Source organism: Geotrypetes seraphini, chromosome 15, assembly GCF_902459505.1.
Source record: "Geotrypetes seraphini chromosome 15, aGeoSer1.1, whole genome shotgun sequence".
Lineage (NCBI taxonomy): Eukaryota > Metazoa > Chordata > Amphibia > Gymnophiona > Dermophiidae > Geotrypetes > Geotrypetes seraphini.
The window spans coordinates 4,073,123-4,100,786 of NC_047098.1; the positions used below are offsets into that span (position 1 = coordinate 4,073,123).

Below are 27,664 nucleotides of genomic sequence, written 5' to 3' on the forward strand. Positions count from 1 at the left end.
AATACCTGTTACAGTAAGTAACTGCTTTATCCTAGGACAAGCAGGCAGCATATTCTCACATGTGGGACTCCCTAGCTTACTGAAATAGGATGGAGGGAGAGTTGGCCATTAAGAAGAAAATAAATTCTATAATACTGCTTGGCCAAAACTACCATCTCATCTGGAATAAAATTCTAGACGGTAGTGAGATGTGAAGGTATGAATTGAGGACCAAGTAGCTGCTTTGCAAATTTCATCAATGGGAGTGGAATGTAAGAAAGCTACTGATGCTGCCATAGCTCAGACCTTGTGTGCTGTAACGTGTCCCTTGAGCTGCAACACAGCCTGAGCATAGCAAAAGGAAATACAGGCCGCTAACTAGGTGGAAATAGTTCTCTTGGTGACAGGCAGGCCCAATCTGTTAGGATCAAGAGATGAACAGTTGAGGTGAAGTCCTGTGTGGCTTAGTCCTTTGTATGTAGTAAGCCAATGCACGCTTACAGTCCAAAGTGTGTAAAGCTCTTTCTCCAGGATAAGAATGAGGCTTTGGAAAAAAACTGAAAGCACAATGGATTGATTCAGGTAAAATTCTGTGACTACTTTTGGGAGGAATTTAGGATGGGTCCTGAGAACCACCTTATCATGATGAAATACAGGATCAGAAACCAATGCTTCAAGTTCACTTACTCAACGAGCGGATGCGAGAGAGATCAAGAACATCACTTTCTAAGTGAGAAACTTTAGATGAGTAGATATATGCCAGTGGTTCAAAAGGCGGCTTCATTAGCTTGGCTAGGACTACATTAAGATGCCAGAGAACTGGAGGCAGCTTTAGCGGAGGTTTGGAGTTGAAAAGACCTTTCATAAACCGGGAGACAAGCGGATGAGTGGCCAGAGGTTAATTGTTGAGAGGAACATGGAAAGCACTAATAGCACTGAGATGAACTCTGACCGAAGTGGTTTTAAGACCAGAATTGGATAAATGCAGCAGATAATCCAACACTGAAGGAAGAGGAAGAAGAATCTTGGTCATGGCGATTAGCATTGCTGAGTAGGTTTTCTGGAAGCAGCTATAAATGGCTTGTACTGAGTCAGAAAGATTAAAATCTGCTGAAGTCAGACCAAGAGGTACCAAGCTATTAGGTACAGATATTGCAGATTGGGGTGTAAAAGAGATCCTTGACTGAGTGAGCAGAGATGGAAAGATCTGTAATGGAACTGGATCCTTGACAGCCAGCTGAACTAGAAGGGAGAACCAAGGTTGTCTAGGCCACCGAGGAGCTTATGAGAATCATGGTGGCTGACTCTTGTTTGAGCTAGACTAATATCTTCAGGATCAGATGGATTGGCAGAAATGCATATAAGAACTTGGATGACCAATCCAGAAGAAAAGGATCTGCTTCCAGATGACGAGGAGAATACTGTCTGGAGCAGAATTGAGGCAACTTGTGGTTGTGTGGAGACACATACAGGTGTATCTGAGGAGTCCCCCAAAATGAGATGATAGTTTGGAGTTGAGAATCCACTCGTGCGGCTGAAGAAATCTGCTGGGATTGTTGGCTAGGGCATTCTGTTTGCCTTACACATATATGGCTTTGAGAAATAAGTTTCGAGGAATTGCTCAGTTACAAATGTGCTCAGCTTCTTCACACAGAGGAAGAGAGTCCGTTCCTCCCTGCTTGTTGATGTAGTACATGGCCACTTGATTGTCTGTTTGAACAAGGAGGACTTGGTTGGAAATAAGATCCTGAAATGTTTTCAGGGCATTGTGAACTGCCCACAATTCTAACAGGTTGATATGAAATTTCTTTTCTTAAGCAGACCACAGACCTCGAGTTCGGAGACCATCCAGATGAGCTCCCCATGCATACATGAAGGCATCCATCCTGAGTACTTTTTGATGTGGAGGGATGTGAAATAGCAAACCTGTGGATAGATTTACCAGATTCAAACACCACTGGAGAGACTGACAAAGAAGCGAGGTGACTATGATCCGTTGAGATAAGGAATCCATGATCTGAGACCACTGAGATGCCATGGCTGATTTGAGATGAAGTTGAGCGAAGGGAGTTACATGAACTGTGGATGCCAAGTGACCCATGATTTTTCTTGCCAAGATGTTTTGTAAAGAGAACACATGATTGTAAAGTTAAAGCAAGGTGTTTTGTCTTTGTTGGGGTAGGTAAGCCCTTGTTGAGCATGGCTCTGATGAACTCCAACACTTGAGAGGATTTTTTAAGAATGGATTCAACCAGCAAAGACTGATAGATTGTGAAAAGGCAATTTGAGAAGCTCTTTAGGAAGGTCGTCAAAAATCTAATGCCTCAAGGAGTTCTGCTCTGGGCTCATTGTCTGACTTCAGTTTAACAGGCAAAACCTTGCCCACCTGCCTGATAAATTTAGTGAAAGATAGTCCTTCTGGAGGAGATCTGCGTTGTGGCAATGGAGGAGATGGATCTGATGGGATGCCATATGACTCTGGAGCAGATAATGTGGGTTCAAGATCAGAATCAGTGTTTCATACAGAAAGACGTCACCCCCACATGTGAGAATATGCTGCCTGTTTGTCTAAGGATAAAGCTAGCTTACACTGATCACTCCCCCCCAAAAAGGAATATTTCCTTATTTTATACAGAGAACACTACTACATAGATCAACAGAGAGAGAGAGTGAGTGAGTGAGACAGAGAGGTTATGAACACCAGGACAACTAACCATGTGGACAAAGAATGTCTTCATTGAAGCTTAACTCCTCATTGTCATCTCTCCTATCTTCTTGAGATTCCTCTGTTAAGAATAAAAAGATATATGGTTAAGACTCTTGTCACTGATAAAAACCACAGAAACATTAATATTCTTATATTTTGTATCAGTAATCCTCTTGAGTTAGTCTTAAACATACAGTAAGCTCGATAACTACAGCATAAGCCAGTGGTCTCCAACTTGCAGCCCAAGAACCGCATGCAGCCCGCCAGGTACTATTTTGAGGCCCTCAGTATGTTACCATTGTTCTGGAACTTTGCCCGTCTCACTGCTGTAATCTCACGCATGCGCTTTCCTGCGAAGTGGAATGGAGAAGACAGATGCAGGAAAGCGCTTGCGTGAGGTTACAGCAGTGAGGCGGACAATGTTCCAGAACGTAAAGTAACCACAGGAGGCAGTGCAGCTTGTGCGTGTGCATGTAATCTCGTGAACTCTTGCGAAATTAGACACCTCTCCTGACATTCCCTATGTACGGGCGAGCACTGTCGTGAAGAATGAGTGGTCCAGCCAAAAGCAACTGAGGTCGGGTTTTGTGCATTTTTCTGCGCATTTTTTTGAAAAAAATCACAATAATATACTGCTGTGACACTTCTTCCACATGGAACTTTGTCTTTGATGATGATGCCTTCGTGATCATAAGCAAAAATCATCATTTGTTTGACTTTTGATTGAGCTGATCGAAATTTCTTTTGGTCATGGGGAAGATGGAGCTCTGCACTCGTCTTTCAAAAACTACGCAAATAAGGCTGGGAGGTGTTGCCTCATGCTCCCTACAGTGCAGACATGAGTCCACCAGACTTCGGCCTTTTTCCAAAGTTGAAAAAACCTATGCATAGACATCATTTTGCATCTCTGGAAGAGCTTTCTTCCACCGGTACCTGAGCCATTTGGCAACTGAACAAAACGGTGTCTTGGATGGAATAATGAAGCTTCCCGGATGTTGGGATTTGGTCATTGCAAAGTAGGGAGACTATATTGAAGGATTGTAAAGAAATACTTGAAAAAAATAAAGTAAAACATGTAAATTTAAAAAAAAATAGTATGCATTATTTATGAAATGACCCTCTTATCTCTGGAAAAGAAAGTGATATAATTGCAGGTAGACAAAAGATATCCTTGCTTTAATTCCAGTGTTCACACTTTCAACAGATTGGTTCTACGGTTGGTTCTACTGAGCTTGGTTTCAGCGATAACTCTCTTCATCAGGAACCCCTGGAGTAAAGATTATATCCAAATTTTCAGGCGCTACAAAAAAAAAAAATGCTGCCACTTCCCACCTTTCAGTAGGCGGGCCATTAACTAGTGTGACAAATCGGCTGCTAATAAACGATTTGTCCCTAAGAAAAGGGATAGGAATATCTTGCCCTTATGCAGAAGAGCTGACCAGATCAGCAAACTAGAACCTGATATCATTGACTACTACCAGTGCAGCTAGAGTGAGTCAGTAAATTACATGCAGGAACATTTTGTTCAGCCTAGAGCTTTTGCCAATCCAGTTAAAGGGTTAAATGCCAGATTGCACTCTGCTCCTGTAAGGCAGAGACAGAGAAACACATACAGCTGAGGAGAGAGAGTAGTCCCATCCCCCTATCACGGCTGAGGGGGTGGGGTTATGAACTCCATAAAGAGCAGAGAGTGAGAGAACAGAGGGAGAAGCAGGCAGGGCAGCAGCTGTGCAAGGAGCAACCTGAGCTGTTACCCCAGACAGCAGCATCAGCAATGGAGATTTGGAGATGGAAGAAATCCCTTCCTTTCTAGTGGAGCTTGAACACATGGAGTTTGTGAATACTCCAGTCAGGGCAACAGAGCCAGGAACTTATACTGAAGCCATGGACATAAGTTGTTGTGAAGATTTTGCAGCTGCCAGTGTTTGTGCTTATGGGGTTTTTGAATTTTTGTGTTTGAAACTTGCCTGCTAGGAGAGTATTTCAGTTAAAACCAGTAATGGCTGTTTAAACTGCGTAAGAGAAAAGCCCTGAAGTCTATTTTTCCGGTGATTGCGCTGCATTACGTTCTGAGCTGAACCAGCTGAGAAGTGGTGGGCTTGGCAACAGCTGAAGAAAGGCTGCTTGTTTAGAACGGCACAGTTCTTACTGAAGTGCTCTTGAGCTCTGGGGATAATAATCCTTCTCTGAGGTCTATGGGAGAATTCAGGGCATGTTGAACGCAAAACTGTTTGTGACAACTTCTTATGCTACTTGGGGGAAGAACTCCATTTTGAAACCTTTTCCCATGGGACTTACAAAGTTGCTTAATTAATCTTTACATAATACTGTCTGGTGAAGAGACTATAACTTAAAGTCCAGGATCCAGCAATTGAACTTTCTACTATTCTGACTTTTACTGAGAGCCTGGGTTTATTGACTATTGTTCTTTTGTGCTTCTTGTTTTTTCAGGAAATTGTTTTGAAGTATTTTTGCATTGCAAGATAATGGTGAGTTTTAACCACAATCTAGCTTTTGGCCAGAATAAAAGCTGGAAACCTGCTGTGTTGTCCAAGTCCTTATTCTCTCAGAAGGAAAGGGAATACTTACCTGCAGCCCTATTGCAGACAACAGACTTTAAACCTGAAGGGTTCCCCAAGTCAGTGGGGACCACGCCAGCTCAGTATTCATTAGTCACAGGACCTGCTGTGCTATCCAGGGGTACAGACTGTGACACTATACATTGAGCACTTTTCTTTTTGGCCCCAATGCTGTGGAATTCATTACTTTTTGAGTTGCAGGATGAACTGTCCTTTGTTAGAGTTCAAGCAGGTGTGAAAACTTTCTGTTCACTAAGACCCTTTGTAAGTACATGGGGTGCTACTCGAACCCAACTACTTACCATAACTCCTTTGTTATATTGTACTGAAGTCTGTGTATTTAAAGATGGAACATAGAATTGTTTTCTTTTTTTCCTTTCCAGTTTCTATTTATACTCTTGAGTTCCTTTCTCTCTTAATTTAGCCTGCATATCGCTTTGATATGCAACAAAGGGTGGTATGTCAAAACCATAATCATTTTTAAACCATGCTGTGTTTATCACATTCTCTAGCAACAAATTCCAGAGCTTAATTATAAGCTGAGTGCAGAAATATTTTCTCAAATTTATTTTAAAATTTACTACTTCAGTAGTTTCATTGTGTCATAGTCATAGAAACATGATGGCAGATAAAGGCCAAATGACCCCTCCAGTGTGCCCTTCCGCAGCATCCGTAAGAGATTCATGTCCCCAGCTCACGTTTTCTTGAATTTAGACCCAGTCCATCTCCACCATCTCTACCAGGAGACAACTTACAAAAGATAGATAGATAGTTCTAAGTCTAATAGATGCTGGCATTGTCATGTTGAAGTCGGGACATTAGATCACCTTTTATTCTATTGTCCATTTATCTTATCATTCTGGAAATCAATTTGGTCTCAAATCAATAGGATGTTAGAAAACCCGGTAGCCTTGACATATGATACTATTTTATTTGGAACAACTATGAGAGCAAGAAGTCAAATTTCGTCAAATAACAACAAACTTCTGTTTATTTTGACTGGAATAGCAATACAACAAATAACATATAACTGGAAAAAATATGACAGGTTAAATTACAATTTCTGGTGGAATTCTGTATGTCATATATACAAAATGGAACTCACCATTGCAACACAAAAAGGATATGTGAGTAAATTTCAAAAAGTCTGGGGACCGTTAACAGATTTTTGTAATGAATGATTAACTTTTCCCATGATAAGATATTTGATTAGAGGGGAATGGGGTGGGATTTTATTTTCTGATTATTACATACTATATCAATATTTGAATAAATTTACAATAAAGTTGATTTTATGTATTATTGATTTGGGAGGGAGGGAGGGGTGGGGGATTATTATATTCAATAAGAATTATATAAATTTAGATTTCTTGCATAATATTATAACTTTATCTAATACTAATTTTCTAAAGAAATGTTAAATTTGATGCTAATATGTGAGTTAATCAAGTGTGTATATTCAAGTTTCTAATGAGTTTATTTGATACACTTGTTGTAACATAAGAAAATGAATAAAGATTTATAAAAAAAAAAAAAAAGGAGACAACTCCATGCATCTACCACCCTTTCTGTAAAAAGGTAGATTACTCCTGAACCTAGCACCTCTTCATCCTATGCCCGCTCATTCCAGAGCTTCCTTTCAATTCAGAGACTCACTTCACACGCATTTATGCTACATAAATATTTAAACATCTCTATCATATCTCCCCTTTCTCACCTTTCTTCCAAAGTGTACATATCGAGATCTTTAAGTCTGTGCACATATGCCTTATGACGAAAACCACACACCATTTTAGTAGCCATCCCTCTGGACAGATTCCATCCTGTTTTATATCTTTTAGAAGGTGCAGTCTCCAGAATTATATACAATATTCTAAATGAGGTCTCAACAGAGACTTATACAGGGGTACCAATACCTCCTTTTTCTACTGGCCATTCATCTCCCTATGCACCCTAGCACCCTTCTAGCTTTTGCTGTCACCTTTTCAACCTGTTTGGTCATTTAAGATCATCACATACTATCACACCCAAGACCTGCTCCTCTTTCATGCACAAAAGTCCCGCTCCTGGCGCTTCAGAAGCGAACACAGAACAGATATATTTGTTAAGCAAATCAGACTGATCTTTATCCGCTTCTACCTATTTCTCCCTTTCACCTTTGAGTCTCACAATGCCACTTTTGCACTTCTTCCTATCACTGATAAATCTAAAAATAGTCCTGCCCCCCCCCCCCCGTTTTACTGTGTCAGCTATTTTTTCCTTCCATTTGCATCTTTGCTTTCCTGACTACTCGACCAACCTCTCAACTTTTCCAGATATTTTTGCCTGTCATCCTCTTGCTAACCTCTTTTCTTTACCTTCTGAGTTACCTACTTTTGAGAATCAGAGACCATCTTTTCCTCTTATTTTTACTTACTTTACTTACCAAATGGTTTGTTGTCCTTACAGAAGCTCCTTTCAGTTTTGCCCACTGTTTTCCTACTTCTTCCAGATGTTCCCATCCAGACAATTCCTTGATGTAATCCCCCATCTGAACAGTAGGATGGTAATATTATAGTCTGAATGATATGGAAGTCAGTTGCTACTTTAGAAAGAACTGTGGATGAGTGTGCAGGAGCACTTTATCAGGAAAAAATGAAAGATATGGAGAATAGATTACTAATGCTTGTAATTCACTAACTCTTCTTGCTGATATAAGAGCTACGAGAAATGCTGGTTTCATGTAAGGAAAGGTAGTATAGCAGACCCCAAAGGTTCAAAGGGATCTAACATTAAATGAACCAAAGCAACATTGAGATCCCAGGATGATGGTGGGGTGCGAAGTGGAGGACAGAGGTTAAGACCTTGTAGGAAACGAGACATTAAAGGAGTTGATGAGATTGGTTGCCCATCTAGTAAGGAATAGTACGCAGAAGTGGCTGAAAGAACTGGTCTTGAATCCCGAATCTGATAAGTGTAGCAAGTAGGTTAAAATGATCAATCGGGCAAGGAAATGAATCTTGATTGTGCCCAGATAGAAAAATGCTCCACTTTAACTGGGGTTTTTTATAAACCTAATCGTCTGTCTTGAAAGAAAAGGTTTCCAGTTCATATTCTATATAATTATTAGTATTATTTTATTTCTTTTTTTAGAAGAGGCAAGGAGAAGGGGCGAGCTGTAACCTACTAGGAGCCCAGTCAAAAAAAAAACCTGACAGTTGAGGGGCGGAATCCCAGAGGCAAGATGTTCGCACATGCTCAGCAGAAAAAAAAAAAAAAAAATCTACTGAATCTAGGGGAGAGCACTGGCATGCAGGCTCAGTCAGGGACTTCACCAAAAAGTGTGCCTGCATTTCCCCTGCTTGTCTCCGGAGAAAATAAGCTATTCATGTCCATGGCTCACTTTAGCCACATATTTATTCACCCCTTCAAAGAAATGGTGAGGCAAGATTTCCCTTGACTAAATCCATATATCTATGTCTAGGCTCAGTCATTTTCTTCTTTATATGTCTCTACTAGTGCTGTTCAATTCAGGAAAAAAAAAAATTTCAATTCAATTCAGCCTACTGAATCGATTTTTCGATTCAATTTTCCTGCATGATTAGGTGGGTTTTTGTTTGTTTTTTTTCAAACATCCTGGTGGGTTTATTTTATAGCCTCTTCACCCCCTTTGCCCTCTCCCATGCACACTGGCGCTGTGGTGTAAACAAAATAAACAAAAAGGACTTTTCCTCTCTCTGTTAAATCCTAGCTCATGTTTGCAGTCTAATACCAGCTCTGGCAGGATAAACATTTCAAAACTGACATACTGTAATCACAAAACAGAAAATAAAATCTTTTTTTCTACCTTTTGTTGTCTGGTCATTATTCAAATCATGTTGGTCCCAGGCTCTGGTTGTCTTCTGATAACTCGCTTGCCAGGGTCTCCTGCCCATTTATTGTTCATTCTTTCTCCATGCTAACCATTAATCTTTCATCTCTGTCCTCCCATATAAAATTATTCAGGACAAGTCCTCAAATGTATCCTTAAAAGTTGTACCTCATACCTTGAAATATGTGAAAATCAAAACCTGCTCCCTACATTTTAGAGATAAACAGGCTCTAGTGAAGAACCAGAGGTGTTTAAATCCTGTACTTTATTCTAATTATATAGTGAGTTTTAAAAATCAATTGCACATTCCATCTTAAAGGACACTCATTACATTAATATTCAAATGCTCAAATTCTTTCTGGCGGCTAAGCTGTGAAAAGCCCTTACCAACCTCGAAATTCACTTTTTCCGTTGCAGTCTCTAAACCATCTAGATATAAATAAAATTGATCACTGCTTGAAAAACCTGCTTACTTATATTATAGAGGTTCTCATTCTTTCATTTAATATTTAATGGTTTTATACTTGGGCTCTCTAGCTACAAAGCCCCCTCTTGTCCTGAGCCTGCTCCCACCCTTGCAATGGCCCCCCTACCTTCAGAGAAGGAAGCTCCAGAGAGCAGCAGCAAAGTGCTTCCCCAGTACAGAGGAAGAAGATGTGTGGAGACATGATGCCACATCTACTGTCACCCGACGCCTGAGGCAGGGAGAGGTTGCATGGGGGGAGGGTTGCCAGGACCAGCACTGGGAGGCTCTGCTGCCGGATGTAAGCTGCTCTGCACGCTGCCAGAGAGTTGCCTTCCGGATCCCCGCCCCTCGCTTCCGGATGTAAGTTGTTCTGCACACTGCCGGAGAGTCGCCTTCCAGGTCCCCGCCCCTCTTGCTGCCGGCTGTGAGTTGCTCTGCACGCTGCCAGAGTCGCAGCTAGGTTTTATTCCTCTTCTTTCTGAAGTGCAGAGTACTCAGCCTCTCACGCCACTTCTTTGCTGCCTCGCTGCTTTAAAGGGAAGTTCTATGCAGCATCTTTGCAGGAGGATTGGTCACCGAATCGGCAGGCTGACTTTTTTTTTTTTTTTTTAACGAATCGATTCACCTGAAGTGAATGGGCAGCACTAGTCTGTACCATTTTACTCAGCATCACTCTTTCTGGCTGTGACCCCATGAAGTTGCATGATGCATGAACCCCCTCCCCCAAAGATGCAGAATAATGATGCATCTATGGACAGCCCACCTAGGTCATGACCCTAAACACAGGCTTTGTGACCCCAGTTGGAAGTCTTGACCTACAGTTTGGGAAGCAAAGGAGAATTTGCTTAAGCTTGATCAGAAAACCAACATACGTTTAATAAGAATACCTTTGTTTAGTATATCACCATTCATTCTTCCATTAGTATGGTCTATCTCATCTTCTTGATCATCTAACTGCTCCAAAGCCAACTGACGCCAGCTCCGCAATGATGCTTTTCCAATCCAATATCCTTCACTGCAGAAGAGAAAAAAAATTGCAAACATTTTACATGACATCTTTGCTATGTTAGCCTCTTAATATCAGTCATCTCATAATATAAGCCATACAGAGTCACCAAAGTCCACTGAATCCAGCATCCTATCTCTGACAGTGGCCAGTCTGGGTCACAAGTACCCAACAGATCTCAAAATGTAGCTAATTTTCATAGTTCATTTCTAGGGATAAAGCAATGGCTCACTCAAGTCTAATTTAGCTAATGTTTTATAGACTTTCTCCAGGAACATGGTCAAGCCTCTTTTGAGCCCTGCTATAACCCTGACCACATCCTTCAACAGCTGATTCTGCAGTTTAAATTATGCTTTTGGATGAAAAGCATGTTTGATATTGATTTGTTCTCAATCTCCTGGCAGATAGTTTCATAGCATGTATGCTTGTTTTAGTGTTGTTTTAAAACGTTAAATGTTGTTTTAGCAACGTTCCCCAATTAACTATTTTACCATATTCATGATTTTATAAATGGTTGCTGAGTATTTGTTCTCGATAGTTTCCTGCCCGACACACCAACATCCACCTGTTCAATGGAGCTCAAAACATGAATCGGAGAAGGTAACCCTCTGCCAGTTGGTGCAAATCCAATGTCGGTACTCCTAAGCAAACTGCAGCCATTCTTTACGTGGAATCCTCATGAGCATGGGTGGAGTCATCAGATGTCTGCTCCGGAAACCCATTCCCAACAGGGTTTGCTGCACAGTTGTTTTGGACACACATTTGGAAGCCCCCCTGATTCATTTGAACGGTGAGTTGCTCCACAGTAGCATGTTGGTCGCCCACACCAACCTGTGCAGCTGACACTTATCTCTCACATCAATAGCTCGTACTGTCCCCCAGTTACATCATGTTGTCAAAAAGGTTCCATTCATTCACTCATGGTATACTTTAACCACAGTAGCCCATGAACAGTTCAAACTCTGCTGTTTCTGAAATGCTACTACCCTTGGATGTTCATGCCATTTGAATGTCTGATAAATCACAATTTTCCCCCGCGACAGCCACAGTTGCTATATTTGCAATTTGCTGACATCCCATCTTATATACCCACGAAGTCTGCGCGTGACATGTGCATTTGTTCATTGGTTGTGCATCCCTGATGTCAGAAGTAGGCAGTGGTCATAATAATTTGACTCGACCGTGTATTTTCTGAGGTTAGGAAGAGAGCGTTGGTTTCAAAGTTGGTGACCAAAATATATACCTGCACTATGCAGATGATACAACACTCATAACCAGCAGCAAAGATGACATGCTGTATCTAATGAGAAAAGTCAAAGCCAAAAGTCATAACATGCAATGAGAACTGAACATAAAGAAAATGAAGATCATAAACATGGAAAATGATGAAGATTTTGAGCTTGAAGGTGATAGAAGAGATTTCAATCTCCTGGCTCTTTAGTAAACAAAGAAGCAACTAGCAGAGAAGAAATACTCCGCAGAATAGCACTTGGTCACTCTTCAGTGAAGGCTCTCGACAAAGTATTCAAAGGCAAGGAAATAACAATCCAAATGAAGATCAGACTTGTCCACCCACTCATTTTCTCAGAGGGAAATTACAGATGCGAAAGCTGGACACTACAAAAACAAGACAGAAAGAAGATTGACTCATTTGAGCTTTGGTGCTAGAGAAGGATTTTATGCATCACATGGACTGTCAGAAGAACTAACAAATCAATTCTGGAAGAGATCAAATCGGCTATGTCACTGGAAGCCCAAATGATGAAGATATGACTGTCTTACTTTGGTCACACTATCAGAATACAGTGATCACTGGAGAAGGACATCATGTTTGGGAGATCGAAGGAACCAGAAGAGGGTGACCTGCAATCAGATAGCTGGACATGTTGAACAACAACCATGGGGATGATGCTGGAAGACCTTACTGTGCTAGCACAAAATAGATTTCTTTGTAATTCATTATGTCACTAGGACTTTAACACAACTTGATGGCACCTAACAATTCTAAGTCTATTCCTGAACACCTTCATCCTGTGTCCCCTCGTTCCAGTTTCCTTTCAATAGAAAGAGACTTGTCTCATGTAAGTTTTTAAATGTCTGTGTCATATCTCACCTCACCTGCCTTTCCGCCAAAGAATACATAATGAGATCTTCAACTCTGTCTCCATACACTTGGATCATAGAAAACAAATTTCTGCTCTTTACAGATATATTGGAATAGAAAACAAAGAAAAAAAGGGCACCCAAGGACAAATATTTGAGATTTATATCCTAAAAGTTGTTTCAACTATTTCTCTGAAAAGGGTGTTCTATTACCACTCACTACTTGGAGGAAGGGGGATGCCACTGGTACACTGGGCTGCAATTTAAATTTTTTTTTAAGTTTACAAGCAGTGCCATTCCATACCTCTTATGTTGCGACAAGATTTTACTCTGCCTCATTGGTCGCTTCCTCCAAATGAAAGCAATTTCTTATGCAATGTAAATTCAGTCTGAAATTCCAATGAGCAGGTTTTGAAAAGGATATATTTAAATTTGTAACAAAACATTCAAAATGCTCCACTTATAAAACTGAAAATCAATTCTATCAGAAGAAAAAGCCTCAGGTCTTTTCTAGTAGAGCTCAATGCTCAAACCACCTCTGCCCACATCATTGGCTCAAAAAACTTCCGTTTAGAATGAGTAATTACCACTATGGTTATTTTTTTATATGGGACTGAGATTTTAAATAACCTTGCTGACAACTGTGTTAGAAAAATTTTAGGAGGCATCCAATGTGTAGCCAACGTTTCACAGGACTTAGCTGTTTCCTCAGGGCTCTCGAACTTCCACTAACTCTGCACAGTTTGGGCTGTTGAGATCGTGAAAGCAACAACCCAAACTGTGCAGTGTTTGTCTACGTTCTTTCCGGCTATCTTCAGTCTGGCCTTGATGTTTCTCTTAAGAGTGTAAAGGTTTCCTCCTTGCACACCTCCCAAGCAAGTTAAATTTGTGCAGTTTCTTTCTGATTGATGTGAAAGTGAGGCATGCACTTTCACATCAACAGTAGCAAGAGCCTACTGTAGGACCCGAGTGGTCCATCCAGTCTGCCCAAGCACACATGAACCATAAATTATTTAGTTTAAATTGTCCATTTTCTAAGATATTTCTGGGCCATAAACCCAGAGCCCTGCCTAGTAGTGTGCTTAGGTTCCATCTACTGGAGTCTCCATCAAAGCTCACTCTAGCCCATCTTAACCATCCCAGCCATCAAAACCCTCCCCAGCCCGTCCTCAACTGAATGTTCATATACGGGACACAGGCTGTGCAAGCCTGCCCAGTACTGGCCTTAGTTCCTTCAATGTATACCCATTATTTTCTGATTAGAGATCCTCTGTGTTCATCCCACAATTGTTTGAACTCTGTTACCGTTTTCTTCTCCACCACCTCCCTCGGGAGTGCATTCCACGTATCAACCACCCTCTCCATAAAGAAGAATTTCCTAACATTACGCTTGAATCTACGACCCCTCAAATTATGCCCTCTGGTTTTACCATTTTCCTTTCTCTGGAACAGATTTTGTTCTACGTTAATACCTTCAAGTATTTGAATGTCTGAATCATATCTCCCCTGTCCCTCCTTTCCTCTAGGGTATACATATTCAGGGCTTCCAGTCTCTCCTCATACATCTTCGCTTTCCTCTGGACCGCTTCAAGTCTTTTTATGTCCTTTGCCAGATACGGTCTCCAAAATTGAACACAATACTCCAAGTAGGGTCTCACCATCGACTTGTACAGGTGCATCAACACCTTCTTTGTTCTACTGGTCATGCCTCTCTCTATACAGCCTAGCATCCTTCTGGCAGCAGCCACCGCCTTATCACACTGTTTCTTCATCTTTAAATCTTCGGACACAATCACCCCAAGGTCCCTCTCCACATCTGTGCATATCAGCCTCTCACCTCCCAGCACATACGGTTCCTTCTGATTTCTAACCCCCAAATGCATTACTCTGCATTTCTTTACATTGAATTTTAGTTGCCAGATATTAGACCATTCTTCTAACTTTTGCAGATCCTTTTTCATGTTTTCCACTCCCTCCTCGGTGTCTACTCTGTTACAAATTTTAGTATCATCCGGAAAAAAAGCAAACTTTTTCTTCTACCCCTTTGGCAATGTCGCTCACAAACATATTGAACAGGATCGGCCGCAGCACCAATCCCTGAGGACTCCACTATTCATCTTTTCCTCCTCTGAGCAAATTCCATTAACCACCACCCTCTGGCGTCTGCCCATCAACCAGATTCTAATCCAGTTCAACACTTTGGGTCCTAACTTCAGCTCGTCAAGTTTGTTCAAGAACCTTCTATGAGTAACTGTGTCAAAGGCTTTGCTGAAGTCTAAGTAAATTATATTAAGCATATGCCCCTGATCCAATTCTTTAATCACCCAATCAAAAAAATTCGATGATTCATCTGGCACGATTTACCTTTAGTAAAACCATATTGCCTCAGATCCTGCAACCCATTTAATTCTAGGAATTTCACTATCCTTTCTTTCAGCAACGCTTCCGTTATTTTTCCAATAACCAAAGTGAGGCTTACCGGCCTATAGTTTCCTGCTTCATCTCTGTGACCACTTTTGTGAATAGGGACATCTGCTTTTCTCCAATCCCCAGGAACCACTCCCATCTCCCAAAGATTTGTTGAACAAATCTTTAATAGGACCCGCCAGAACCTCTCTGAGCTCCCTCAATATCCTGGGATGGATCCCGTCCGGTTCCATCGCTTTCTCCACCTTTACAAGTTGTTCATACCAAAACCAAAGAAAAGACTGCAGAGTAGAATGTACAAGGTGTAGGAATCTTTATTAAAAATCTATACAAAATTGTAATCCTTCCAAGCTAACACACAGTATGGGTACTGCAACTGAAAGAAAAAAGTACTTACACTGTGTGTTGGCCCGGAAGGAGAACTTCTATCTTCAATTAACAAATTTTGATTATTTTATACAACAATGGTGTTCTTCGCATGACTCTCTATATGTGAATACATCGGATATCCCAGACCCCTGGGGAAGGAGAGTTTCTCCGAAATATGAGAGCCATTTTTATGGATTACAATTTTGCATAGATTTTTAATAAAAGATTCCTGCACCTTGTACATTCCACTCTGCAGTCTTTTCTTTGATTTTGATGTTCGCCTTTTACTGCAGACCCTTTGGATTTTTCTTTGTCAAGTTGTTCATAAACATTTTCTTCTGTGAACGGCATGGTATCTACTCTATTCTCGTGTATAACTTTGACAATCTCGATCTTTCTCCAGGCTCTTCTTCTGTGAACACAGAACAGAAGTATTTAACATTTTTGCTTTTTCATCATTCTCTACAAATCAATACATATCATCTTTTAGACTTGTAATTCCATTTTTCTTCTTCCTTTCACTAATATATCTGAAAAAATTTGTCTCCCTTTTTTACATTCCTAGCCATTTGCTCTTCTGCTTTTGCCAGACGTGTCAGTTTCTCCTAGTAGTCCTTTCTGTACTCCTCTTCTTGGGTATTTTTATATTTCACAAACGCCAGCTCTTTTGCCTTTATTTTCTCTGTAACAAGTTTAGAGAACCATTTTGGTTTCGTTTTATTCTTGTTTTTATTTATTTTCCTCACATAAAGGTCAGTAGCCATTTTTATTGCTCCTTTCAGCTTAGACCACTGTTTTTCCACTTGCACATTTTAGGGTTTTTGGTGACTTCTTTTAGCATCTTGCAGTCTGCTCTGAGAGTCAACTTGCTTGGACGGCCAGACTTGGGTATGTTGGCAGTTGTTTGGAAAGTCCTCCACTTGTACACTATTTTCCAGACCGTGGAATGGCTAATGTCAAATTCTTTCAAGATCTTTTAAAATCCCTTACCAGACTTATAAGCTGCTACAATCTTCTTTCTGAAGGCCTGAGACAGCTCTTTTGATCTCACCATGGTGTTCACTCTCACCGCAGCACTCATGAGCACACCAAACTAAATGTCTGAGGTTTAAGTAGGGCAAACCTCCTTCAAAATGCTGAGTAACAATGTTCTAATCATGTGCACCTGATGTGATACACTTGTGTGTGATTTGAGCCACTTTAAGTGGGAGGATATGCTGAGGATGTCCTAATTTATTCCTCCGTTAGAATACACATTTTTGTGGATATCTTTTGTTTCATGAGTAAATCAAGGAAAACTATGTCATTTACCTGCAATTGCATCACTTTCTTTTCCAGAGATAAATTTAAAAAAAAAGAATTTTATATCGATATGTGAACATTTGACATCGATGTGTGAACATTTCCAAATTTTTTCACATGACTGTATATCTGTGTGTGTGTGTATGTATATATATATTTTATGTGCTTTGCTTGAGTAATGCATTATTAAACATCTTTTTCTATTAGTAGTCCTCTTTACCCCCAAAATAGAAGTTTAGTATGCTATATATATATTTTTATGTGCTTTGCTTAAGTAATGCATTATTAAACATATTTTGACCTCTACATCAAACTGGAGTCCTCTTTAGCCCAAAAAATAAAGTCCTGTTCACCTATATGACCTGACACCTAAGTCACTTCCACCTAACTCATGTCTACCTAGCACCCAACTCACACTCAAAAGTAGACTTGGTTGAAAAAAATAACAGAAATATGTGAGCAATGGAATCCATTACATCTTTCTTGGTGGGGAAGAATTCAAACAATTAAAATGATGATGTTGCCTGTGGTTTGTTACCAAATGAGTATGATTCCAATATTTTTTCAGGGGTCATTTTATAAAAAACTTAACAATATTCTTACAAAATTTGTTTGGTGTGGGAAAAGATCAAGAATCGCTTTAGTATCATTACAAAGACCAATTATGGAAGGGGGGGTAAATTTTCCAAATTTTTATAGGTATCATCAAGCCTATATCTTAAGACAGGGTATGTATTGGATCCTCCCAGAGCTTCTAGAAAATGTACCAGATTGGCTATATTTAGAATGGCGGCTCCTGTTCCCTTTATATCCAGAACAGTTAATAACTATAACAATGCCTAAAAGATACAAAGACCACAGAATTATATTTGACACTTGGAAAACATTGAGATATATTAGTAATCTATCACCTGAACCTATTACTAAATCTCTAAATCAATCAATATGGATAAACTCCAGGATCAGAATTGGCGGATTTAAAATCGTCTGGAAACAATGGATAAATGCAGGAATAAGAACATTGAATGATATCATATCAGAAGGTTCACTGCTTAGTTTTTCACAATTGCAAAATAAATTTGGATTAAATAAATCACAATATTTTAAATGGATGCAATTGAAGCAGGCCATTCAGGTAGGGTTCCCTGAATGGAAAAATCTAAATAATCAATATAGTCTACAGGTTCTATGTTTCCAGACGGATTTGTTGGGTCACCAAGCCGCAAAATGGTACAAATTGATATATGGATTTTTAAATAAAAAAAAGAAAACAGGTCTTAGGGATATTTGGAGTATTGAGATAGGTCAGACAATTTCTGAATCTCAATGGCCACGATTTTGGTCCTGGAGATTAAGATCTACAAGGTCAGCATCTATGAATCAAACATGGTTATTTTTATTACATAGAGTTTTCTGGACCCCAACGCGCCTGCAAAAAATAGATAGTACTAGATCTAATAGATGCTGGCATTGTAAATTGGAAATAGGGACGTTAGATCATTTAATCTTTTTTTGTCCCTATGTAAACGCATTTTGGAATTTAATTTGGCCCCAAATTAATAAGTTACTAGAGAATCACGTAGGACTCTCGTATGACACCATATTATTTGGTACTGCAATGAGAACTAAGAGTCCGATTTCAGCAAATAATAATAAGCTATTACTAATACTAACAGGAGTCGCCATGCAACAAATTACTCAAAATTGGAAAGATTACACCAAATTAAATTATACGTTCTGGTGGAATTCTGTTTGTCATATTTATAAAATGGAAAAAATAATAGCGTTACAACAGGGAAATCATCTTAATTTTAACAAAATTTGGCAACCATTGACAAAATATTCTAATGATTAGTTCTTAGCACAATGATAAATAATTATATATGAATGGGGTGGGATTTGACTAATTAATGGAAATATACTATATAAAAAGGGGAGGGGAATTATATTTTATATGCTAATGTATAATCTTTATCATAATATATTTTAAATACGATGTATTATTAATGATAATATTTTAAATATGTAAAAAAAAAACTTTATTGTATATTATATTACTCAAATATTGTAAGAATGGAAAACTTATAAATAAAAATTTAAAAAAAAAAAAAAAGTAGACTTGGTTTTGCAACGTCTACATTTTAGGCATTAGCGGCATGCGATTCTGTACATGAACATATATTTCAAAGCCACATCCATGCCATGCCCATCTTGTTAGGCGAGGCTTTTTCCTGATGGGCATCCATGAAATTGTGGATGTCTATTTTGAGAATCGCGTCCAACATTTGGACGTCTAAGTTCCAATTAATGCTTGTTAAAGTCATTAATTGGCCTTATTATCCACTTTATTTGGACACCTAAGTCGATGGACGGCCACATTCTGGACGCCTAACATTAGACGTCCTTTATAGAATTTGCCCCAGAATGCTGCACCTTTCAACTTCAGCTCACATGACACACTTGTATTTGCAGCACTTGAGGACTACATCTGAACACCAGGTTTCCAGGATATCCCTAATTAGTATGCATATGAAAGATCTGCAAATAATGGGTGTGTATTGGGCATTCAAATCTCTCATATATTCATCAGGATATCCTGAAAACCTTGCCTGTTTGTAGCCCTTGAGGGCTGAACTTAGACCATCTTGGCCTACATCTTAGTCTCCTTCTCTTACTTTCCCTTTTTCATCTTTCCTATCAAGAACTAAATAAACAAACAAACACATACCTATGTAATGTAACTTTCACCAAATTTGAAATAATTTTATAGTCTTCGTTCAACTGATTCTTCATTCGTAATACGCGACATCGCTCTACTACACATTCTTTACAAAGTGCTTCAGCTGTAGGGTAAGAACACACATATCCAATCAGGAGATCATCAAAAATAGTTTTTCATTAAAACTGAATGCAATATTTTTCTAATTTTTTGGGAATCTGAAACTTATAAAACTCTTCAGATTGACCACAAGAAGAATTCCAATTATTCCCAGAATTATCTAGCATGGGCAATAGCTAAGATAGCTTCTTAACCTCAACTATGTGCCTCAATCACCTTGTGGATTAAGAACAAAGTGAGAAGGTAATTCAATCCACAAACTCCATTCAATATTTAGCCTTTCAGAATTTCATGCAAACAGTTTAATTTCTAGACAAAATGGAATTGTGGAAAAGGGGAAGGGCAGGAGAAGTAGCAACAGAATAGGTGCTGAATCAGGGTACATAAATGTTCTCTGTTCTCTTGAGCTACTGAAACTGACATCACGATTGTTGCAATTGTCCAAATCTTGCCAAATCTAGGTTAAGTAAAACCAAAGTCTCAGCTATCATACCGTGGGGTTTTTTCAGGGTGATCTGTGAGGTCTGCACTCTGCACTTTGACTTTATACAGCGGGTTCTCAAACCTGACTGGGGTTTGAAATAAACAGGATCCTTAAGATGGTGAGAGATTTTTGGTGACAAATTGAGGCAGGCAAGTTAATGGATCACAAATTTAAATTCTGGCAGGAAATTTGTTGGAACAATTCCAGTACTGGAGGTAGAAATTTTCTTTGTATCACATTGTGAAACTTTTGGATGGGGAAAAAAATATGTTTTTCTTCAGTGCCAGTCATTTCTTACACTTATTTTGAATGAGGGTTGCAATGTCTTAAGATAGAAATAGAGAAATATGATGACAGATAAAGGCCAAATGGCCTGTTTAGTCTGCCCATGTTTCTAAGTGTCCAAGTTTATTTAAGATTTGATGAATTGCTTAATCAAATTTCAAAGCGATGTACATAGCTAAAATTCATACAACTTTTGGGGGGGACAAATATGTCTCTTCCTCTTCCTAAGACAGGGGTGACAAATGAGGGCCATAATCCATTCAGGTTTTCAGGATTTCCCCAATGAATATGCACTGCCTCCACTATATGCACATAGATCTCATGCATATTCATTGGGGAAATCCTGAAAACCTGACAGGATTGCGGCCTTGTTTTCCACCCATGCCCTAAGAGATCCCATAGGCCTATCCCACGCCTTCTTGAATTCAGACAAAGCCAATGTTTCCACTACCTCTACCAAGAGACTATTGTATTTCCTTAAATTATTCCTGAGCCTAACACCTCTTAATCTCATTTTATGCCCTCTCACTCCTGTACATAAACGATATGGAGATATTTAAATGTCTCTATTATATCCCCTCTCTCCCATCTTTCTTCCAATGTATACATATTAAGGCCTCTAATTGACTCATCTTCAAAAAAAGATAGCTGTCCAAAAAACGGCATAAACTGTCACTTGGATGTCTTACTAGTCAAAACATCCAAGTAGGCATTTTCAAAACTGACTATTTAGCCATCTTTCTGATCATTTTGTCTCCACTGCATTTAAATCTTAAGGGGACATGTTAGAGACATGTTTTGGATGGGATTAGCACTTGGACATTTTACAGCGATAAACATTTTACAAAACGTCTAGGGCATAATTTGGACTTTTTGGGATACACCTGTTTTTAAAATGGATAAGGGCCAAAAATGTACCCAAACTGACCAGATGACCACTGGAGGGATGAAAATATGGCCCCTCCCTTCCACATCCCAAATATCTGCATGAAACAGTACATATCTGTCTCTATGACCGCTGCAGGTATTATTTAATTTGTTTTCTATCCCATTGTCAATAAAGAGCTCAGAACGGGTTACAGGTTAAACATACCGTATATACCCGTATAAAGTTCCTGTAAATCATAAACTTAAGGCTTAGTTTAGTTTCAATCATATCTCCCCTCAGAAGCCCTAACTCCCCTGAAGAGCCCTAACCGTTTTAGTCTTTCCTCATACGAGAAGAGTTCCATCCTCTTGACCATCTTGGAAGCTCTTCTTTGAACCTTTTCTAGTGCCACTATATCTTTCTTGAGCTAAGGAGACCAGAATTGAACGCAATACACCAAATGAGGTTGCACCATGGAGCAATACAGGGAAATTATAACATTCTTAGTCTTGTTAACCATCCCTTTTTTAATAATTCCTAGCATTCTGTTTGCATTTTTGGCCACCACCGCACATTGGGTGGAAGGTTTCATCGTATTGTCTACAATAAGATCCCAGATACTTTTCTTGGGCGCTAACCCCCATAGAACTACAATTTGTAAAGGAAAGAACAAATAAGGAAAAAAACAATAGGGAGGAGGGTTAATTGAAAGCAAAATTGAGGATTTACCCTTATGAGGGCAGTTATTTATTAAAAGTGTCTAAAAAAATAAGAAAGTTTTCAACTTTGCCTTAAAAGGACCTAACTAAGTTTCTTCCCTTATGTAAATGGGAATGGAGTTCCAGAGGGAAGGTGCCATCACTGAAAAATTATTAGATTTCAAAGTGTTGATATGTTTTAAGGATGGAATATTAAGGAGATTTGGGGCTATAGAGCAGAGAGATCTAGATGGGCTATATGGAATGAGGAGTTTTATCAATGAATTCAGGCTAATTACTTAAGTGGGTTTTAAAGGTTAAGGGAAGAATTTTGTAACTTATTCGGTGTTCGAAGGGTAATCAGTATGCTTTTTGCACGAAGGGGGAGACGTGATCGTATTTCTTTGCATTAAAAATTATCTTTACAGCAGTGTTCTGCACAATCTGAAGTTGCCTTGGTTCTTTTTTTGTTACGCCTTTAAAAAGGGCATTATAATAGTCTAAATATGAAATAACAAGGGAATGGATTAGGATGTTCAGAGAGGCAGCATCCAGAAGCTTGGAGAGAGATCTGATTATTCTTAACCGGTGAAAACAGCATTGAACCACAGTACTAATATGAAGGTGATAAGAAAATTTGCATGGACAGACATGTGGGCTAGACATGTGGGCACGCGAGATCTCCTAGAGCAGTGTTCTTCAACCACCAGTCCATGAACCAGTGCCGGTCCACAGAAATTTCCTGCCGGTCCACATGCCAGCTGGCATGCGCATCAGGCCCAAAACTGTGTTCTTCAACTGCCGGTCCACGGTGCGATCAATGTATTGTTAATAAGATTATATTGTGTGTATATATGAAAAATGAATGGAAAAAATAGTGTTACAATTAGGACTATAGGGGCAGGGTCTGGGGTGGAAATTGGGTAGAGATGGGCAGGGTCTGGCCCTCGACTTAGCCCAGTGTTCTTCAACCACCGGTCTGCAGACCGATGCCGGTCTACAAAATAATTCTTTTATTTCTGCTGGTCCATAGGTGTAAAAAGGTTGAAGAATTCTGTCCTAGAGAAAAAAAGAGATAATGGTTACTGCATATGGGCAGACTAGGTGGGCCATTTGGCTTTTATTTGCCATCATATTTCTCTGTTATCCAGAATGACACACCTATTTCACTGGAATTTGTTTTCTTTTTGCTACTGCTATTTCAACATTGAACTTCTCCACATACTAATCTCCATGCCTACAATACATAGCTCAATGAAAACCATCCATAGCAACAAAAGAATTATATTTCTTCAAATGCTTTTATCAGTTTACATGTTTTTGGCTGTAAAATCATCAGAGTGCTCTCCTTAGCTTAAGATATGCTAATCTTTTCGTGTAGAGCAACGCCGACACCAGGGATGTCCTACAAATCTGTTTTGACCTCTGCTACTTTAACTACTAAAATCAGATTTCAAGAAGTCCTAACACTTAGCTGAATCAACTGGCTTACTTGCACAAATTCTGATTTGCATGCTAAAATTCCATCGAATGTAATGCAAAAGTGTATGAAATTCAAGAAACTTAGCATTTAGTCAGTTTCCATTTCTTACCTTCATTACAGGAAACAACTCAAGACTTTCTTATTTATTCAATTTACTAGCTCTTAGTACTAATATCTTTTTCATTTTGATTTATGTATCAAAACTAGTTTTTATAAACTGCATTGAACTTTACAGTAATGGCGGTCTAGAAATAAATTCTTATGTTATGTTATAAATAGTTCCTTGAGCCTAGCAAACCAGTGAAATTCCAGTTCAAAAGCAACAAGTGCAGTTTGCCTATGTTACATATAGGGAACAAAACATTTTACTAATTAAGAACTTGGCTGCTGTTTTTTCAAAGGCAGATTCCAGTATGTAACTGATTCTCAGCATAAAATTTGTTGATATAAATGAACTGAAATGGGTGCAATTTTGGTTTAATGCACACATTTTTTAATTTGGATTGAAACACTTCTGATTTATCAGGTGTTACATGCTATTGTGAATGAATTGAATATGATCAACAGTTTATGTAAGATCAGAGATTTTTGAGAATTGAGGCTATAATTATTTGTTGATGCATTTATATGAATAATATGATCAGCAGTACGAGTAGCAGTATTTTTGTTAGATATATAAACTAACTAAACTAAACCTTAATTTTATAGACCGGCTCTTCAACCAAAAGGTGCTCGACTCGGTTTACAATAATATAAGTATAGTATATAAATATAAACGAAGAATGTAATCTAGAGTTTCCAAAGTGTTTAGCAAACAAGAAAGGTTTCAGAGCTTTCCGAAATAAAATAAATGGGCCTAGACTACTCATTCCAGAGCTCAGTTAGTTTGAAAATGAAACAGTGGCTTAATCTCTTGAAAGTTCTCTTTTTATCCCCAAGGGAAGGAAATGTAAGTTTTCATTTATTTGAACTCCTAGCGAGATGAGATCTGTGTACATTCCAATCTAAAGGAACCAAAGTAATAAAAATTTTAAATGCAATACAAATGCACTTAAATTGAACTCTAAGATACACTGGAAGCCAATGTAATTCTTTGAGCAATGGGATTACGTGATCAAATTTACTTTTACCAAAAATGAGATTGGCAGCAGTGCTCTGAATCAATTGAAGTCTTTGCAGACTGACCTTTGAGAGACCCAGGTACATTGAGTTCCAATAATCTAACTTTGGCAAGATAATTGACTGAACCAATACAGAGAAATGTTGCTGATGAAAGAGCGCTCTCACTCTTCTCAGGATACGGAGACTAAAGAAATACTTTTTAACAAGAGAATTTAGCTGATCCTTAAATGTAAGAGATGAATCAATAACAATACCCAATATTAGTGAGGAAAACTCAATTTTCAGAGATTCTTCAGAGTCTAAGGTCACAGCTGAGGGAAAAGAGTCTAACTTTGGACCGATCCATAGGAGTTTGGTCTTAGCAGCATTCAATTTCATCTGGACCATCATTGCCCAGGACCGAAGCTTAGCAATGCAATAGATAAAATTGGGTGTTAGATTAACAAGATCTGGATCAACCTCAAGTAATATGAAGACGTCATCAGCGTACATTAACAGTTTCCCGAATATTCAAGTCATAGTATTTCGAAGTACTCATGTAGATGTTAAATAAGATTGGAAACAATGGGGAGCCCTGGGGAACACCACAAAGGGCTCTCCAAGATTTTGAATTATATTCTTCCATATTAACTGAGTAAGAACAGGAGGACAGAAATTTATCAAACCAGTCCAAGACAGTCTGATCAAGGCCAATGTCTGAGAGCAGGTAATGCAGAATATTATGATTGACTACGTCAAAAGATGCAGACAAATCGAACTGAAGTAAGATAGCTCGTTTCTTACAAGATTGTAACTGCTGGATCTTAGAAAGGAGTGAGACCAAAAGGGTTTCTGTGCTGAAATTCAGGCAGAATCCATGCTGGAAAGGTAAAAGGATGGAAAACATTTCCAGGTATCTTGAGAGTTGGCTGGCAATAATTGATTCCATAAGTTTAAAATAATTGATTCCATAAGTTTATGTATTGTTTTTAATTATTTTTATATATTAATGGTAAGCTGCCTACATATTTAGGTAGTATATAATTTTTTTAAATAAATAGTAATCAAACAGACATTAAATATACTGAGAATCTACTGTGGTTATCTTGCTTGAAGTATAGCATAACAAATACGGAATCTCTAGGAAAAAATCTATTCTTACCATTTAGTCTGGGACCACCTCCATATCTGCTGTAGAAAGTATCAGCTGCAAACTCTGATATTCTCTTCATAATCGAAATTTTATCAGGGTGCAGTTTGCCATGAGAACAAAGGCATTTGGAGTTATCGATGGGTTTAGTAGGTGTGGATTCATCCAGCCATTTCTGCAGCCATTCAAGAGAGATAAACTCATATGGAACATCTAGAAAAAAATGGCAAAGATATATGTAACAATTCTAAGTATGCCATCACAGCAGAAGCTGTTATAACAGAAGATTAGGTTCTTACCTCGATAATCTTCTTTCTAGTAGAGGTGTATAGGAGTCCTGACAATAGGTGATATTCCTTTACTCGCGAGTTGATTGCAGAAGGATGAAATTTATATTCTTCAGCTCCACCTTCTTCTCCAGTGCTGTAGTGCCCCTTCAGTTTGTACCAAAGCAATCGATTATCACTACTACATAAGAAATAGAAAGGAGGGGTACAGGGAATGTCCCCGATAATACATTTTTGTTTTCCTCTGTAAGATAAAATTGAACAAAGTTAATCAATATGTACAATCCACAAAGCCACTGAAGGGACCCACTGTAACAACTGCGGTCCCAAAAGCAGAAGCAAAAGACCAGGCTACCATAAAAAACAAGAAATGTCCACAAAGCACACAAACAACCCACCTGTCAAACTGCAACCAGCAATAACACTTATGGAGCTCTGAAAGACTCACTTTTATGTTCGATATTATACTCTTTATATCAACTGGCAGAAGAAGATCTCCAGCTGTGGGCATACACGCTATCCGAGACAGTAAGCAGACAAATTCTGACAGGGCGGGATGTCAGGACAACTAGACACATCTACCAGAAAGAAGATTATCGAAAAAAGAACCTAATCTTCCATTCTGGTGCAATGTGTCTAGAAGTCCTGAAGACAGGTAACACACTTAAGCAAACTCCTGAGTGTGGAGTGGGACAGATGAGCCTGCCCTTAAAACCGAAAACCAAAAGGCAGTATCTGCTCATGCTGCCACATATACACTATAAAACTTTGTAAAAGTATAGAGGATGGATCACATAAGCTGCTCTGCAAATTTCTTCAGGAGGAATTTCCTGCGTCTCCAGCCATAAATACGTCACTTGTCTAGTAGAGTGCACTCTCAAAGAAACTGGCGCCTGCTTACCACAGCCAATGTATGTCAACGAGATCGCCAACTGAATCGATTTGGAAATGGTCACCTTATATCCTGGCCTGTCTAGCAACATTGGTTAAGGCAACAAATTGATCTGAAAGATGAAAATCATTGGTTACTTCTAGGTATTGAAGACGACTTCTCCATACATCCAGCAATTTCAAAACCTTGCCCTTCTTCCTGGAACCCTTAATCTGGAAAGAGGGTAACCTGATTTCCTGACTAACATGGAATGTTGACACCATCTTCAGCAAAAATGAAGAGACAGTATGAAGACAAACAACCACTTCTGTAAATCTGAGGAACAGTTCCCTGCACGGAAGTGCCTGTATTTCCAAGACTCTCCTCATGGAGACGAAATCTACCAGAAAAATTGTCTTCACTGTCATATTCAGCAGGGATGTCTCCTGCAAAGGCTCAAAAATATACCTTGCTGGGGTCTCTCAGGACAATGTTAAAGTTCCATGAGGGAAATTGCTGTCTTACCTGGGGTCTCAACCTGAGTACCCTCTTTAACAATCTGGTTATATCCAGATGCTAAGCCAAGGAACCCTGGCTCTGAACACAAGAGACCTCCAACTTCTACTTTGAGGGAACCTATTAACAATCCCTCTTCCAGGCCAGCCTGTAGGAAAACCAAAACCACAGACACCAGAGCTTTTACAGGATCTACTTGATCTGTCGTAAACCACTGCTGAAACAATCTCCAGGTTTCAGTACATAAAAACATGATGGCAGATAAAGGCCAAATGGCCCATCTAACCTGCCCAT

The 27,664-nt window shown here is 39.1% G+C and overlaps 1 protein-coding gene across 2 annotated transcripts in view; it reads right to left on the minus strand.

The window, feature by feature from the left end:
* The window catches only part of USP48 (ubiquitin specific peptidase 48), a 173,943-nt gene that overhangs the window by 62,268 nt on the left and 84,011 nt on the right, over positions 1-27,664 (minus strand). For both annotated transcript variants that reach the window (XM_033921536.1, XM_033921537.1), the window contains exons 12-15: positions 25,709-25,909; positions 19,517-19,631; positions 10,469-10,596; positions 2,694-2,765 (exon numbers count right to left, since the gene is read on the minus strand). In XM_033921536.1, the coding sequence (XP_033777427.1) occupies positions 2,694-2,765; positions 10,469-10,596; positions 19,517-19,631; positions 25,709-25,909 (516 nt within the window). The remainder of the gene's footprint in view (positions 1-2,693; positions 2,766-10,468; positions 10,597-19,516; positions 19,632-25,708; positions 25,910-27,664) is intronic.